At 46.3% G+C, this 16,784-nt stretch overlaps 1 protein-coding gene across 1 annotated transcript; it reads left to right on the top strand.

The window, feature by feature from the left end:
* Window positions 1-7,414: 7,414 nt before the first annotated feature.
* Window positions 7,415-16,784, top strand: C1S (complement C1s). Its single transcript, XM_009461521.2, has 12 exons — window positions 7,415-7,613; window positions 8,070-8,134; window positions 8,564-8,768; window positions 10,042-10,219; window positions 10,485-10,610; window positions 11,271-11,470; window positions 11,690-11,843; window positions 12,077-12,192; window positions 12,426-12,504; window positions 12,752-12,889; window positions 13,399-13,473; window positions 15,556-16,784. Exons 2-12 carry the CDS (start codon window positions 8,130-8,132, stop codon window positions 16,347-16,349), a joined length of 2,070 nt encoding a protein of 689 aa, XP_009459796.2. The 5' UTR covers window positions 7,415-7,613; window positions 8,070-8,129; the 3' UTR covers window positions 16,350-16,784.

Below are 16,784 nucleotides of genomic sequence, written 5' to 3'. Positions count from 1 at the left end.
CACCCTTTCGGTGAAGAAGTTTTTCCTAATATCCAACCTAAACCTCCCCTGGTGCAGCTTGAGGCCATTTCCTCTCGTCCCATCGCTTGTTCCTGGGGAGAAGAGACCGACCCCCCCCGGCTCCAGCCTCCTTTCAGGCAGTTGCAGAGAGCGATGAGGGCTCCCCTCAGCCTCCTCTTCTCCAGGCTGAGCACCCCCAGCTCCCCCAGCCGCTCCTCCCCAGCCTTGGGCTCCAGCCCCTGCCCCAGCCTCGCTGCCCTGCTCTGGCCACGCTCCAGCCCCTCCATGGCCTTCTTGGGGTGAGGGGCCCAGCGCTGAGCACAGCACTCGAGGGGCGGCCTCACCAGTGCCCAGCACAGGGGCACCATCACCTCCCTGCTCCTGCTGGCCACACTAGTCCTGATACAAGCCAGGATGCCATTGGCCCTCTTGGCCACCTGGGCACACTGCTGGCTCATATTCAGCCCGCTGTTGACCAACATCCCCAGGTCCTTTCCCACTGGGCAGCTCCCAGCCACTCCTCCCCACGCCTGCAGCAGTGCCTGGGGTTGTTGTGCCCCAAGGGCAGGACCCGGCCCTGAGCCTTGTTGAATCTCATGCAGTTGGCCCCGTTAGATCCCATTCCTTGTCAAATCTGACTGGGAGAGGGACTGACCGGCAGCATGCCCACAAAGACTGCATTTACTTAGGAGACCAGGCTAAAAACCTTGCCTCCCCTTGCTCTTCTCTTTTCCAGGCTAAACAAATCCAGATTCCTCAGTATCAATGCTCTAGTCACCTATCCAGTGGTCCTCCACTGGGCTTTTTCCAGTTTGTTCGCACTTCTCTTGCACTGGGGAGTCCGTAAGGGACGCGGCGTACCAAATACAGCTTTCTCTGTGCCATACAGAGGGAAATAACCACTCCTCCCCACCCGCTGACTCTGCTGTCATTCGTACCCACCCAGCGTGCTGTTAGCTTTCACTGCTACAAGGGTGCAAACAGTGACCGGTTAGGGTGAACAAATACAGTAACCTATTTGTAAAGTCTAACCTGATGGAGTCAGATATCCATGAGGGTTTTTTAAACCCCTGCACCATGGGCTGGTGTGCCAGGATCCCCAGGATCTCTTCTCCTGAGCTGCTCCTTAGCCTGTTGTCTCCCAGCCTGTGCTGGCGCATAGGATTACTCCGCCTGAGATGCAGCTCTGACCGTGAGGTTGCAGTGTGGCTGTGGGGTGGGCTCACCTGCTGGGAACAGGCCTCGGTGGGCATGGGTTTCGCTTTAAATGATGTGTTTTTTTCTCCTGCCTTCCTTTCCCTGCCCCATAGTGGCAAAGGCACAGATCCAGAGAAGGACGAGGAAATAAGTCTTGAAAAAGCAGTTTTCCCTGCACATTGGGCAGAGCAGCAGAAGACGGGGAGAGCGCAGAGGGTAAAATAGATACGGAATGGCTTGATAGAAACCTCCCAATATTCAGAAAAACAAATGCACCCCACATAACGTGGGGCTTAACGTCGGGCTAAGGAAGAACGGAGCCAGAGTCATTTCAGAGGTCCACAGCAAGACAGTGAGAAGCAATGGTCTCAAGCTGCCACAAAGGGAATTTCAATTGGACCGAAGAGCGGTTCACTATGGGAATGGGTGCTTAGAGAGACTGTTAAATCTTCAGCCTTGGAGATGTCCAGAAGATGCCTGGACAAGGCCCCCAAGGCTCACAGAAGGTGAGAAAGATGGAAATGAGGCGTAATCAGTGCAGTAAGGAAGTGCATGAAGAAGGGGAGATCTTGGCCTTGACCTCCAGAAGTCCCCTGAAGGCAGTGTAAGGTGCGGATTGGCAGGCCAAGATGGTTAGTAGGGGTTTAAAAACCCTCCTGGACAGCTGACTCCATCAGGTTAGACTTTACAAATAGGTTACTGTATTTGTTCACCCTAACCCGTCACCGTGTGCCAACCTTTTTGCAAAGTCCAAGGACTGACTGAACATCAGTCTGTCATTTCCATATTTAATTGGGTGTTTATGGTGTTTAGGACAGTTTCCTAAGTAAATGAGGCCCGTGTGAGCATGCTGACTCTCTGTCCCTCCCCCAGTCATGTTTGACAAGGAATGGGCATCTCAAACTTCTGTGTTTGTAGAAGTTTCATGAAAATGGAGAGACGGATTGGAGACAGAGGCCTGTTAGCATCACCGCTGAAGGAATCCACTCCATGATCAAGCTTCCTCCCATGTTCGAGACAATTAATTATCCCACAAATTTAACACTTCTGGGGTTATAACCTAAGAATTGGGTTATAACCTAAGAATTAGGTTATAGGTTATAACTAGGTTATATAGGTTATAGGTTTTCTAGGTTATAACTGATAAGTCTCTATCCTGCTTGACTATGCTGTTGTCTGACAGGGGATCATCGTTATAATTTTATTAAAAGTCCATGAAGAAGTTAAAAAGTGATGAGAACGTTCATGTAAGAGAGATCGCCTGAGGACATGTAAACAGTAAGATACGGATACAACTTCTGGCTCAGTAAGCCTCTACGCTTTAGATAGCAAAAACTGGGAGAATATAGCAGGGAAATATCACCATATGCTTGCCTCCTTCCTTAAACTTCCACATCTGGCTTCCCCTTCCTTTCCCATCCCCTTTTTATAAAAATTTAGATCATGCCTGGAGGATGACTTAGATTCTGTGGGCGATGGCCTTGCTTTGAAGGTCAGACTAACCTGGCACCAACCATGCCAATGTTGCTGCGGCCACTGGTCCTCTGTTGGGCTGGCCACGAGGGCTTACGGTGTGGGGCTTATGCACCGGTACATCTCCTGCCCGAGTAGACCTCCGTCTCCTGGCAGACGCAGACTCCTTCTGCTTTTGAAAAGGCAAAGGGCTCCATCTGGCTTTGGAGGCCTCATTTGTAGCAGCAAAAATGGCTTTGGACCACAGTCTTTCTCAAGGGCTCTCCTCCCATAGACCTGCATCCAAAACAGACCTGAGATTGCAGAAAAAGGGAGAGTTAGAGGCTGTATGCTGGGTTGGACAAACTTCTGTCTGGGTCCTTTGTGTTCTGGAATAGCTCAGGAAACAAACCCGTGAAACACTCCTTTTGTGCACTGAGTGCATTATTCGAAGTGTCCACTGTTTGTAAAATAAATTTTAAAAATACTGTAGTATTTAAATACACTTGTGGTCAGTTAGCTACGTGCAAAGTCAAACAGGGTGCATATGAACGTTTAGATTTATTTCATTCTCTAATTTACTGTTGTCAGAGAAGGGTTTCAGAAGCAGCATCTGCTCCTGAGGTTGCCTCACAGTTTCCATTGCGAGATTCTGTTTTCAGTTGCTGGAAATGTTTGCTATATTTGACCTGTTTAGATTAAGTGCTAGATAGCCACTTCGGGTCAGAGCACAGTAGCTGTTTTTGAGACTCAGATCATGGTGAGCACCATTATTTTTCAGCATTATTATTTTTTAATAATCAGGGCAGTGCTATGCTTGGGAGGAGGGTGTGTAACCAAAATCTTTCTTTACTGTCCTGAAGATACACCATGGTTTTATGACATTACATAGGCGTTAGCGTGAAACTTAAAGTTCACATGAGCTCAGTGTGGCAATAAGGGAATGTAGCTGCTAAAGCTTCTGCAAATTAATTTTTATTGACTGTGTTCAAGTGGGTCATGCAGCTTCCCCACAGACCGCAGCTGCACAAAACCCCAGATGGTTATTCAAGAGCTCTGCAGGATTTTCCTTCCAGGACCATTTCTTCTGCACTGAGGAACCGAAACAGGAATCTTGTGCCCTGCCTTGCCAGTGCCTCTTCTCCCAGGCAAACGTGGGAGCCCATCCTGATTCAAATGGCCACGGGAGAGGAGCAGGCTACTAGGGGGCAAGTTGGGACTGGAGAGTGGGTGGGACTGCAGTTTAGTGTTGAACACTGATGACGAGGAGGAAGACACTGGAAAAACAAGAGTCGGAATAAAATTAAATCTGACTGAAGTCTGCAGCTGGGAATCGCTGGGTCAAGGGAAGAGCGCAGAGAGGGTGGGGAGAGAAGCACCACTAGCGAGAGATGGAGTACGGAGGGAGAAGGGTGACTGCTTGAAAAACAGGCAGGGGAAGACATGAAAATAAGGTTTCATTAGAAGCGTGGGTAGGAGGCCTTGGAGCCAGTAGGGAAATAGAAGTCAGGAGTGGGTGAATGGCAAACCAGAGAGAGCCGGAGGAAGCTGGGTGGACGTTTGAGATGGGGAGGGAAGGGTGTGCTTGAAAACAAGTCACCTTTTTGGTGTGGAAATTACTGCACAAATACAGGTGATGGCAGAGCCTGTTTTTCAGACATTGCTGGCTCCGTTCCTCGGCCCTCCTCCGTGAAATTAGAGAGTTGCAGTTCGTGTCCCCTGTTTACGGTGGGTGAGCTCGGGCACGACGTGACCGGCACACACTGGTGTCGCCTTGGGGGGTCAGGGAGCGCAGCATCAGGCACGCCACCCCGGTGACATCCATTTTGTTGCTGGGATGAGCTGCGGCGGGCTGGGCCTCCGCCGTTAGCTTCAGGCTGGGGCAAACAGGCAGGAGACCCTCGCCCGTACCTGCGGCGCTCATCGCTCATGGCGTGGCAGCTCTGCCTTGGCTGGCAGGAGCGGCTGGTGCGTCCGAGAAAGCTCAAGCATCTTGTCACTCCTGCCGGCCCAAGCTAGCCGTCTCCTGGAAGTTACTGGTCCTGCTGCAGAAATGTTGCATTTCCTCTCACAGCGGCTGCTCCGCCACTGCAGTTTACAGCATTGAGGTTTAAAGTAAGCCACAGTGTTTAGGAACATTTTACTCTAACAGACGAAACTCTAAACTGTTCCTCTTCAGCCACTGGTTCACCGCTGGTGAAGCCATGCGGGCAGTGAGGATGGAAATCCCTAGGAAGGTCATGGCAGAACCTATGCCGGTTATCCCACGGCGGGATATTTCCAGCTGTGTCAGAGCACTTGAAGCTGTATCCAGGGGTGTAGAGGAAGGGAATCCAGAAGGGAAGAGGCATCTCAGTGTGGTACAGTGCACGGAGCAGGATGGTTCCAAGTCCCAGGTTTTACTGGGAGGCTGTGGGAGCTTTGCATTCAGCCTTGGTGCTGGAGGGAGTAAAAGAGGTGGATGGACTCTGGTGAAAATCCTCCTGGTACGGTATGCAGAGGTCGAAATCAGTGGGATATATCCAGCAGTTCTGAGCCAGCGCAGGTTTTCCCGGGGCTTACCCAAGGCTCTGAATTCAACCAGTGACAACAAAACGGGCCCAGGTCGCAAGAGCCTGGTGCGCAAGGAACCCACTGAATTCTCTTATGGGCAGAACGTGAAGCAGGCAAATTACTGCCGAGGTCTTGGTGGATCAAGGATATTTTCCTTGCTACTTACGTATCCTTGATTCCCTGCTGATGGATTTCGCCTAGTTAATGTTATATTTTCTCTTTTAATATTTACTCCTTTTGTTTTATGCACTGACTCAGTGTTTCCAGATGGGAAAGTGGCTTTTATTAAGAACTTGGGAAAAGGTTTTTTTTTCTCCCAGCTTCCCGGGGGAAGACAAGCTAGTCGAGCCTGTTTTAGATGGCAATTTTATGAAAACTGGAACACTACTGCTCTTCATAACATCTGGCAGAAAGGTTGCAGCTACGCAGCTCTGAGTCATCTTAAGAAAAGGTTTGTCCTATGCAATTTGGGAAAAGTAGTATGTGGTCATGTAATTTAGGAATTTAAGAGAATGTGTGTGCCTCTGAGCAGAATTATATTGCATTGGCAAAGTTAATATTATCATTTATTAATTTTAATGGCATGATTTTGCCTCTTTTAAATTATTATTTTAATATAACTTCTGACATAGTTTCAGTGAATTGTAAAATATATTACCAAGCTGTTTCCTCTTATGAATTGTAAAAGCAATACAGATCTAGGCAAATGCAATCAAATGCTGCATGTGTATTCAATGTAAATACATACATCAATATCACCGGTCTTCTGCATAAATACTTAACATTATGCAGATATGTGCCCATATAAAATGCAGCTTCCTTTTTATTTAACTATCTTTGACAATCTTTTTCTTGATTAATAGGTATTAGTCTTTTAAAGAATTATTAGTATTCACACGCAGTAATTTACCACTGCTACAGACAAGTCGAGTCAGGTTTATATGAAAATATACAATTCCCTTGCGATGAAATGACACGCATGATATATCAGCCCCCACGCATTTTACTTCTGCCGTGCCCATTTGAAAATAGGATTGTGACTTAAAGAGTCACTGGCAGGGTTTTTACTTTGCCCGGTTCGGAGAGGAAGACGTCTCTCCGTGATTTGTTGTGTTTTCCTGGTTCTCAAAATTCCGGTTAGAAACATCGTGTTGTGCTCCCAAGAGACAGCAGAAGTGAGATGACACGCTGTTTTCTTTCTCTATCCATTCTCAGTTTGACAAAGAAAACAGACTAGGCATGTTCTTCAAGTAAAGCCTTTATCCTGACTACAATGAAGGCAGTTATGATTCATCTGTAGGTGTTTCTCTCTCGTGATAATATAGAGGAGTCTTTTGGCTGGGCTTTGCTAACGCGCTTTGCCTATGGCCTGTTGAAACTTGAATCATTTTTTTCCTGGCCAAAACAAGTTCTGGAGCATGCTGTGCTGATTGTAAAGGGTTGTAACAGAGTTTTAAATTTTCATTTATAGTCCGGTCCTGGTATAGCTGGTTTGTGAAGAGGAGGGGTTACCTAGAGTATTAGTGAGAGGTCTTTTAGCTTGTATGGTGGGATTTTGGTCTTGGCTCGTGGGCACTGGCTGGACTAAGGGTCCTACCTGCCGTAAGTCTTGAAACTCCTTTCCTTAAGGGTCTTAAATCTAACTCGCTCCAGAGCTAAGTCTGATGAACAGTTGCTCTTACATGAAGTTCACTTGGTAAATAAAGAGGTAGTCATGAGTTCTTAGTCAAGTTCTTAATTACAGGAGTGTTCCCATAACAAAAACGAGGAAAACAACGCATTCTTACTCCTGCTGGTAGCCTCAGTGAGGCACAACATGGAATAGGCCACTATCTTTTCCTTTTTTTCCCCCAAAAACAGGGTCTCTGAAGCATCAGATGAGGAGCAGTGGCAGCAGCCCCGTGGCCACCAGGTTGCAGTAACAGCATGGACTTGGGCAAAGCAGTCGCTGGACAGGATGATCAAACTTTTTATTCCATGCAAAAGCATTGGACCAGTTCTCACGTGGACTCTCCCTTTTCTACACCCTTTGGATTTTGTTCCTAACTTTTAAAAGGGAGAGGGAAGAAGGGGAGAGCAGAGGCAGCCGAAAACTCTCTTCCCCTCCCTTTTCCCAAAAGTCATCTGATTTCTCGAAAATAGATCTGCGCAGCCTGAGCCAAGAGGATTGTGCAACTTGTGCTGGAAATTCCCCTTTTCCTGCCGAAAGCCCGCAAGGCCAGCATCTCCCCCAGGCCGGGAGGCTGGGAAGTCGCATCCCACAGGCAGAGGGTGCTGCGATATTGCGAGTTAGTGCTCCCTTCCCCAGCCTTGGGTGGGTTTGGAGAAGGGTGTGAACAGGAAGAAAAAAGAATAAGAGAGAAAAGAGAAGGGAAGAGAGAAGAAAACCAGGCACGGACTAGGGAGAGAAGGTAAATATTGCAAGCGTTAGAAATGGGAAAGGCAAATATTCCTGAGCATCACTGGCTGACAGCCAGAAGAGTCAGGACAAGTTGCTCCCCAACCCCAGGGTCTTAGCATAATTTTTGGGGTGGTGGGAAGAATGGATTGAGTACCTCGGGGGGAGGTGCTTTCTATCTTAATTTGCTGTGCACCAGCAGGGTGTTTGGAGACGCTGATGGTCATAAGGGGAGTACCAGTGAGTACCAAGATAGAGATCATCTCTCCATTCTGTCAGTATGGAGCCTAGCATCCCTTCTTGATGCTTGGGGTTGCTATATGCAGGAAGGAACAGAGGTATAAACTTGCTTTTGAGGCAAAACATTGATGTATTTGCCACAAGCTGGGGTTTTAGGGTCCTTGATCTGCCTAGCAGACATGCAGAAGCACAGGCAACATTAATCAATCACACTGTTTTTTTGTCCCAGGCCATAACTCCAAAGTCCAATTCCTGGAATTTTTCAGAAAGGGAGATCTGCTTTTTCCAGATGTGGTGAGTTATTGAATCTCCAAGGGGAACTCGGGTTTATGAATAATTTCATTTTATAAATTAGATGTTTTTCCTGTAGTACTGTACTGATTCTTAAATCTGAATGTATTTATAGCCCAAGCAGCCTCCAGAACAAGGCAGTGAAGTAGGGAATAGCACTTAAGACCTTTGTGTTCAACTCCTGCAGCATTCCCAGCTCTTACAGAGCTGGAGAGGAGCAGAGAGCATGACTGAGGTTGTACTCCTTCTGTGTGAAAGGCTACAGGAGAAAGACAAGCCCCGCACAGCCACGGCGTTGGTCATTAAAAGTCCAAAGTCAGGAGCTATGCTGCATGCTATCTACAGCCAAAGACTAGCTTTTTCACTGGGGACTGTGTGCGTATGCGGACAGAGAAGACTACTGCAATGTCATCTTCCTTCCTCTTTTCTCAGGTACTTTATCTTCTTCTGCCTCCCTGTCTGGGCTGGCGCAGCCTCCATGTATGGTGAGATCTTGTCACCCAATTATCCTCAGGTGTATCCCAATGATGTGCAGGTATCTTGGGAAATCGAGGTCCCTTCAGGATATGGCATTCGCCTTTATTTCACACATATGGATCTTGAACCATCACAGAACTGCGAATACGACTTTGTGAAGGTACTGTCCCTGTCCTCAAGTGAGAAAAAGACAAGAAGGCGGGTTAGAGCACAGAACAGCAAAGCAGTGTACAAAGCTCAGGGCTGGAAGAGGAGATAGACGCATCCTTCGTGTTCTGAGCTCCAAGAAGCCCAAATGACTGAGTGTATCTGCACTAGCAGTCGCTAAATTGATTTGAGTTTGCCTCATAACCACATGAGCATTGTCTGCCAACTGAGTGTCCCATCTAAGCCCCCCTCCCCATGTTTCTCCTGTATTCATAGGAAAAGCCGCCTTAGCCATCACTGACACCTCCCTATTGCAAGGCATATTCTTAGCCAGTAAACTGTAGGTATAAAAGGACCATTTTCTTAGGGCATTGCTTTTCTGTTCCTGAAATTATTCAGAATTAATCCATGAGTGGATATAGATGATTTAATGCAATCAGAAATTGATTGGAAATAATGAAGATTAAAAACAATCAAGAGATCTGTGTATGGATAGTGGGCACTCAGATGAAGAGCTGTGGTCCATTGCACCAGTTTTCTATGATCTATGCACCACAGATCTCTTAAAACTTAGAGATCCACTAGCTCTGCTCCATGTTGTCCCACAAGGCACAAAAGTTTAGGTATTTCCACACAAACAGACAGAAACAAGACCATCCAATCCTGCAATAGCTATGTGTGAAAAGGGGCAATAAGATCAGGTGCAAAAGGAGACCAGAGACCAGAAGGAGACCTTGGAGAAGGACCAAGGTGGGACAGTAGGATGGATGTGCTCTGCTGGGAGCTGTAATAACATGTGTCCTTTTGCAACAAACCGGTGAACCTGTTAGACTGCTCTGCAGACCATCAGTGATTGGTTTTGCCATTTTGAACCACGGTGTTGATTTTTTTGTACAAGTGGGCCTGAGGAAAGGACATTAAGAGAGAACTTTCTGGATTGATTTGTATCTGAGAAATTAAGACAGGTATTTCACAGCTGGGAAGTCAGTAGAAGGAAACACTACTCAAGCGCCTTACAAATGTCATGAAACTGGTTTTCTAGGGGCTCTGTTCAGCTGTACCTTGGCTGGCTGTCCTCCACCCTTGGCCAGCTCGGTGGATGACACAGCAGCCTTGGTCCCTCCTGCTAGCTATGTGACATAGCTGTGCCCTGGGAGATCTACCTGAATGTTGTGAGAAATGTATGCAATTTAGGAGCCTTTGGTTAGCCACCTATAAGCTGAAAGACTCAAGTGTTGGTAATTACACATATTCCAGTAATAAGACCTCTTTGCATTCCTCTGCAGATCCTGGTTGCTGGCCATGTTGAAGGCATGCTTTGTGGGCAGAAGAAACCTCGTGCCCCTGGCTCCTCAATTGTGGAGGAATTTCATGTCCCCTATAACGCCCTCACTATGAGGTTCCAATCAGACTTTTCCAATGAGGAGCATTTCACCGGTTTTGCGGCCTACTATGTTGCAGTGGGTAAGATTAAAACAGCCTCCTCTGAATCTCTGTAGTGTCCAGGCTAGCGGGGGAGGAAGGCTGAAAGAAGGGTTTTCCTTAGAAGAATGCCTTATTTAAAAGAGATCCCAGCAGACAGGACTGCTTTCCAGTATGGCCAGTTTAAATGCTGTCTTAGAAATACCTTTTCCTTGTTGTCCACCAGTGTTTCCTTTACATTCTCATCTTCCTCCTGCTCTTAGGGCCCTCTCCTAATCTTGGCTGATTCATCTTTTCACACTTGCAGACTTGGATGAGTGCATGGATTTTGTGGAGGAACCTTGCAGTCATTACTGTAATAATTATATTGGAGGTTACTTCTGTACCTGTCCACCAGACTATTTCCTCTATGAGGATAAGAAAACATGTGGAGGTAAGAGATCTACATGAGCTGTGGTCAACAGCAAGAGTTAATTTAGGCCAAGTGAGATATTGTACATGGAAGACCTTCTCAACTAGTTGTGACAGGTATATTTTGGGGAAAAAAAAATCCCAGTGCAAATCTGAACTGGCAGTAGACCATGATTTTGGGCATTTCTGTTAACGTATTCTTAACATTCTTCTTTTTTGTGTCAAAAGAATGAAGAAACTACTAAACGACATTCTTTAAAGGCTGTGATGGAGACTCTTCTTAGCATACTGCTATCTGTGAATCTTTTCATGTCTGACAAAACAAGGGCAGTTCAATAAAGACACAAAAATGGCCAAGGGGCTGCTTGGCTTGAATCAAAAAATTGCAAAGTCACAAATGGTGCATGTTGAAAGGAGTATAATATGAGGACCCAAGCATGAGGGAAGGGGGCCTAAATCGCAGAAGGAAGGTAAAAAGAAAGGCCACTAGAAATTGAAGTCCCCGGCTAATTGGATAGAGAGTGGTCCTGGTTTCGGTTTCTTGGAACGATGCAACGTTGTGACATGGTTAATGTGGGTGACTGGGGAGTCTGGAGATGTAGTGGAAGAGGGAAAGCTTGTCAGCTTCATACGTGGACCATTTCCTTTCTGAATCCTACCTGTGTTCCTTCCTTAATCCTAGTGAACTGCAGTGGAAGTGTCTTCACTGAGCCATCAGGGGAGATTGCCAGTCCCAACTATCCCAACCAGTACCCAGAGAACTCGCGGTGTGAGTACCGAGTGGCTCTGAGGCCAGGCTACTTCGTGGCGTTGACCATACGCAGCGAGGACTTTGATGTGGAACCAGCCGACTCAAAAGGGAGTTGCCACGACAGCTTAACAGTAGGTGTGGGGCTTAGGGAGGGAGTCAAGATGCTCTGGATCTCCCCTCAATCTCCTCATATTCTGAAGACCCTCTGACTGCTTAACTTTATTTTCAACTATGCTGCCTTTTGAAGTTCTTGGGAATACATTTGAATATGTGTATATTGAATATATATTTAAATATCTCTCTGAATACATTTGGTGTGTCTCATTTCTTCTTGTTTGTTATTTTCCCAGCTTGTCTCTGGAAAGCAGCGTTTTGGTCCCTATTGTGGCAGCAAATTCCCAGGTCCTCCTGAAATCAAAACTAGGAACAACGTTCTTGATATAATCTTCCAGACAGACCGCGCAGTACAGCACAAGGGCTGGAAAATACGCTACTATGGGGATCGTGAGTAAACACTTGGGAAAGCATTCCCTCTGCTGCTGAGTTAGCGAGAGAGTTTGTCCCAGGTCAGATTCGTGGTACAAGAGCATGTTAACATGTTTACAGCTGCTGGTATTGAGTAAACAGAGGATGCCTGTTTACTGGGAAAATAATCACTGGGGAGAAAGAAGTTGGGAGCTGGAAGGAGAGCAAATCTTGAACCAGTTAATCACTGATTTCCACCTATCTCTTCAAAGCTGTAACCTGTCCCCCGAGTGTCATCCCCAACTCTGTTCTTGACCCAAAGAAGGACAAGTATATCTTCGAGGACAATGTGAAGGTGACCTGTGTAGAAGGCTACGAAATTGTGACGGTAAGTTACATTAAAAAAGCATATATCCTCTCTGGCCCTCTCAGCAGCTTCCTGATGCCATTTCCCATCACGTGTCCTGAGCACCTTTGGAGACTCAAAGTTTTCACCACAGCTGTAGTAAGCAGAAACTTCTTCCAGCCACTGCAGCATTTTGAGGACCCTCTACTGGAGTGCCTGTGTCAGATATATTTCATGGCCAGTGACTTATGTGGATCATGTGTTCTTTTCCCCAGCAACGAGACAGCATCATGAGTTTTCACTCCAGCTGTCAGGACAACGGTGAATGGAGCAACTCCCATTTCAGCTGTGTTCGTAAGTGATCCGTCTCTGTGTTGTGGGAAGCAGACTGGAATGGAGCCTTTAGGGTCTAGATCCACTCTGTGTCCAGATTAGGAGAACGCTGAAGGACTGAGATGTGAGCTTGCTGAAGGGACAGAAGAATTGAGTGCTGTCTAGGGACCAGAGGAGCCGAGTGGTTCCCCATCATACAAAATGATCAGATTGTTGGGTGAGGATGCCCCTTTGATTCTATTTCATCGTTTTTGTTTCTTCTCTACAGCTGTGAACTGTGGTGTTCCCATTCCTATTGCCAATGCCCAAGCCATATACGTCTCTGAACTTCATCAGCCTCTGTACAAAGCTGCTTTCCGGTATCAATGTGATGCACCTTACTATACCCTAAAAAACAAAGGGGATGGTAAGCATTGCCTCTGCTACACAAACATATGTCTTTGATCAAAGGCCTAAGAAATGGTACTGGCATTGTCATGGGGCTGGGATTATATCCCATCAGGGCAAGACTGGGAAAAAGTTCTTACTGGGGTGGGGTTTTAGGCAGTGGTTTGTGTTGCCTTTGTGTTTCAGACACTCTAATAATGTCTGTACTTGGGCTGCTGACCTGAAATGCATTAGCAAGTCCTCTCTCCATTTGCCTGGTGTGTGAACCGTGGAGATTTTTGTCACATCTAGCATACGCTTCTGGTGGAGAAGTAAAGGACTCAAGAAATCTGTTAGATGAGGTGCCTCCAAAATAAGGGCAGAAGCACCCTGGTGGGGTTGTATACTTCTAGGGACATCTCAGCAATGTTTACCAAGTTGTGCTTGCTTTGGAAATGAGAGGGTTAGTATCTTATACAGTAATGGTACTTACCCTGCCTCCATCTTGATTGTATCCTTATGGCACTCTTTTTTCTTGTGTTTTCCAAGCGGTGTATCAGTGCTCAGCCAGTGGAGAATGGGTCAACGAAGAGATGGGAACAAAGCTACCAAAATGCATCCCAGGTACTACCAAAAACTGTGTATATGTCCACGCGGCGTATGAAGACCACTGCTTCTTTCATCTCTCTGTTTTTAAACTGTTAAGCCTGAAAGTACAGTTGAGCCTTTCTATATTGTTTGAATCACATTGGACAGGGTATTTCTGAAAGCTGTGAGCCCCAAAGAAAGGTCAGATGAGGCAGCAGAAAGGAACTGGAAACAAAAGTGGGCAAAATGATATCTGGTATAACAAGACCTCTTCAAATATCAGTGTGTGTTTCTGCACCAGTTTCCCCACCTTCAAGTGTGCACATTCTCAAGTTGTTCAGTGCTTTAGATCTCTGTCTGCATTGCAGGTAGCAAAAAGATAGACAGATCAAAAGAGATGTCCGACAATGCTGGATCTTTCTGTCTTCGGTCCCTCCCAAGCTGTATGGAGAGCTGTAGCTTCTCTTCAGACCTCTCCTGGGGGTAGTGCCCAGCTGTCCACTGGGCACTACAGATGCAGCACTACAGAGAAAGGTCTTTCACTACGCTCGCTGGAAGTCATAGCCTAAACCTTTAAGGTTTAATGTGTCCTTCAGTATTCAGCTACACTTACTGTTCCTGAAAGCTCAAGCAAGATCCCTATCAAGGATCTTCTCATCTTCTCTTTGTGGACTTGGGAGACACTGAGGAGGGAAGTGCATGGCTACTACTCCTGCTCCTGACTGCTGGTAGTTATGGCTGGGTCTTAACTTCCAGCTAACAGAGAGAATTTTAAATCCCATGTATTTTGCACGCTGTTCAGCTTACCCTCTTAGAGGAGGCAGCGTGCCTAGGGCTGGTTGTACATGATGCCTGTTCACTGCTCCAAACCCCCGAATCCTCATTGGCAAAGTATAAGATTCAGATGAAGATGATTCAACCCTCTTAAGGGCCTGCTCAGCCAGTGACTTGGACTACACAAGTGCCCAGTGCAAAAGGCAAACTGTAAGGTAAAGCTTAGGGAATTTACTACCCAAGAGGAGGTTACGGAGAATATGAAGCCAGACTCTTCTCAGCGGGCCACAGCAATAAAAGACAATGACAGGCAATGGGCACAAGTTGCAACAAAGGAAATTCTGACTGTATTTAAGGAAAAATGCTCCCCCGGAGCACTGGAACTGTTGCCCAGAGAGGCTGGCTAATCACCACCCTTGGAGATGGTCAGAAGTTACCTGTTAAAGCCCCTGAGCAGCCTGGCTTTGCAGTTCATTAGGAGGGAAGGGGGAAGGGCAGTTAGGGATGAACAGGTTGAACTAGAGACGTCGAAAAGGACCTTCCAGCCTAAATCTTTCTCTGATTACGTGAAATTCTTGAACAAACTCTGCTTCATTTAAATTGGAAGCTACCTACTGGCTATAGTTCCTTAGTCTCTGACCATATGACTAAGGGTTCAACGTAAACAAGGCAATGTGATAAGAAATCAATTTCCTAGCTATGTCAGAATAACCAGCCTTATTTATGCCCCTAGTGCTCACATTCTGCAAAACCTCGTAGAACATTTTACTCAAAGAGCACGGAGCATCTCTGCGCCCATAAGACCCACAGATAAGATCTCCGTTAACCCACTGCGTAAGTTTTTACATACTAAAGGAACGGAGAGGAAAAATGGTAAAACATCAGTGACAAACATGAACACTTAACCTGAGATTATTTGGAGTTCACCAAAAAAAATCATTTCTAAGAACTTAAGCAAACATTTTTTCAAAGTCAATCCCTTCACCTACAGGACATAAGTCATCAAAGGAAGAATGCTAACTAGAATGCAATTAAATTGTGAGCTTTGACATACCTGACACTGGCGGGGTGACAACTGCTTTCCAGAACAAGAATTTGAGAATAAGTGTTTTCAGCCTAAATTGAGTGTTGATAGTAGTTTTGCTTGAATTTTCTTTAATTTCTCTGTAAATACTAGTTGGAAATTCTATGACATAGAATATAAACATCAGTTACTCAGAATAAAAAATGATTTAGAGGACACAGGAAGGAGGGAACTATGGGCTTTTTAGCAGTACCAAAGAATGCCCTATTTGTGACTGCTAATTCTCCCATCTGATTCCTCTTTTTTTCCATTCTTTCCAGTCTGTGGAGTGCCTAGTAATCCCATCCGAGAGAAAGCAAAGATTTTTGGAGGCACCCTTGCAGAAAAGGGCAACTTTCCTTGGCAGGTGTATTTCGATTACCCAAGAGGAAGTGGCGTACTCATCGCTGAAAGATGGGTAATGACTGCAGCTCATGTGCTGGAAGGATACGACAAGCCCAACATGTATGCTGGAGTAATCAATGTTGGTAGAGAATCTCTGTACTGGGAGGCCAAGCACCTGGTCGCAGAGGCTTCATTCATCCATCCTGGTTGGAAGAAGCAGCCTATAGAAACCAGGACCGATTTTGATAATGATATTGCACTTCTGAAGCTGAGGGATCCTGTGAAGATGGGCCCAAACATCTCATCCCTCTGTCTGCCTAGTAAATCACCTGAGTATGAGCTGCAAGAAGGGACTCTGGGCTACATTGCCGGCTGGGGCCAGAGAGAGAAAGGAAGACTGCCTATTTATCTTTGGAAGGCCCAGATTCCCGTGGTGGACATGGATAAGTGCCGATCTGTGAAACCAGAGGGCTCTGCTGATTCCAGTGCTTACAGATTCACTGACAATATGATCTGTGCTGGTGGTGACAAGGACAGCTGTAAGGGGGATAGTGGAGGAGCCTACGCTATCCCAGATCCTCTTGACGACAGACGGTACTATGTGGCCGGGCTGATCTCCTGGGGACCAAGATGTGGTACCTTTGGTCTTTACACCAAAGTAGCACGTTATTTGGACTGGATTACAGAGACCATGAGCAAGCATGAGGATGAAGAAGCTTGGCAGGATTAGCTCTTTCTCCTTTCAGCACAGTCACCCTTTCTAAATGTGATGGTTACACGTTCAGGCTGGCTGTGATCTTCACTCTGTGTATGTAACGGGCCTACTCATTGTCTCCGTGCTGAGTGGAGAGTCAGCAGTATGTATCTGTTTCTCCCACTGTCATCTTGTCTGGGAAGGGAAATTCCCTTTCTTCCACTCATAGTAGCATAAGAGGAGGATGCTATTCTGGATAAAGAGGCTCCTTCTGCTTCCTCTCATTTTTTTCTATCCAATTTTTTCCCACTTGGAGAAGACCTAGCCATACCCCACCTGACAGGAAGATTTCAATGAAGACAAGAGAGAATAATTGTTGGTTCCCAGGGAAGGTTCAGAGCCTTGTTTCTCATTTATGTATTTCCTGTATTGTACAGACTATCTAACAGCATTAAAGAATGACCAAATTGC

The sequence above is a fragment of the Nipponia nippon genome, unplaced genomic scaffold (assembly GCF_047370975.1).
Source record: "Nipponia nippon isolate SJK-2023a ecotype South Korea unplaced genomic scaffold, ASM4737097v1 scaffold_2, whole genome shotgun sequence".
In the NCBI taxonomy this organism is placed as follows: domain Eukaryota; kingdom Metazoa; phylum Chordata; class Aves; order Pelecaniformes; family Threskiornithidae; genus Nipponia; species Nipponia nippon.
Note: the sequence above shows the minus strand (reverse complement) of the source record. Positions and strands in the feature narration are given on the sequence as shown.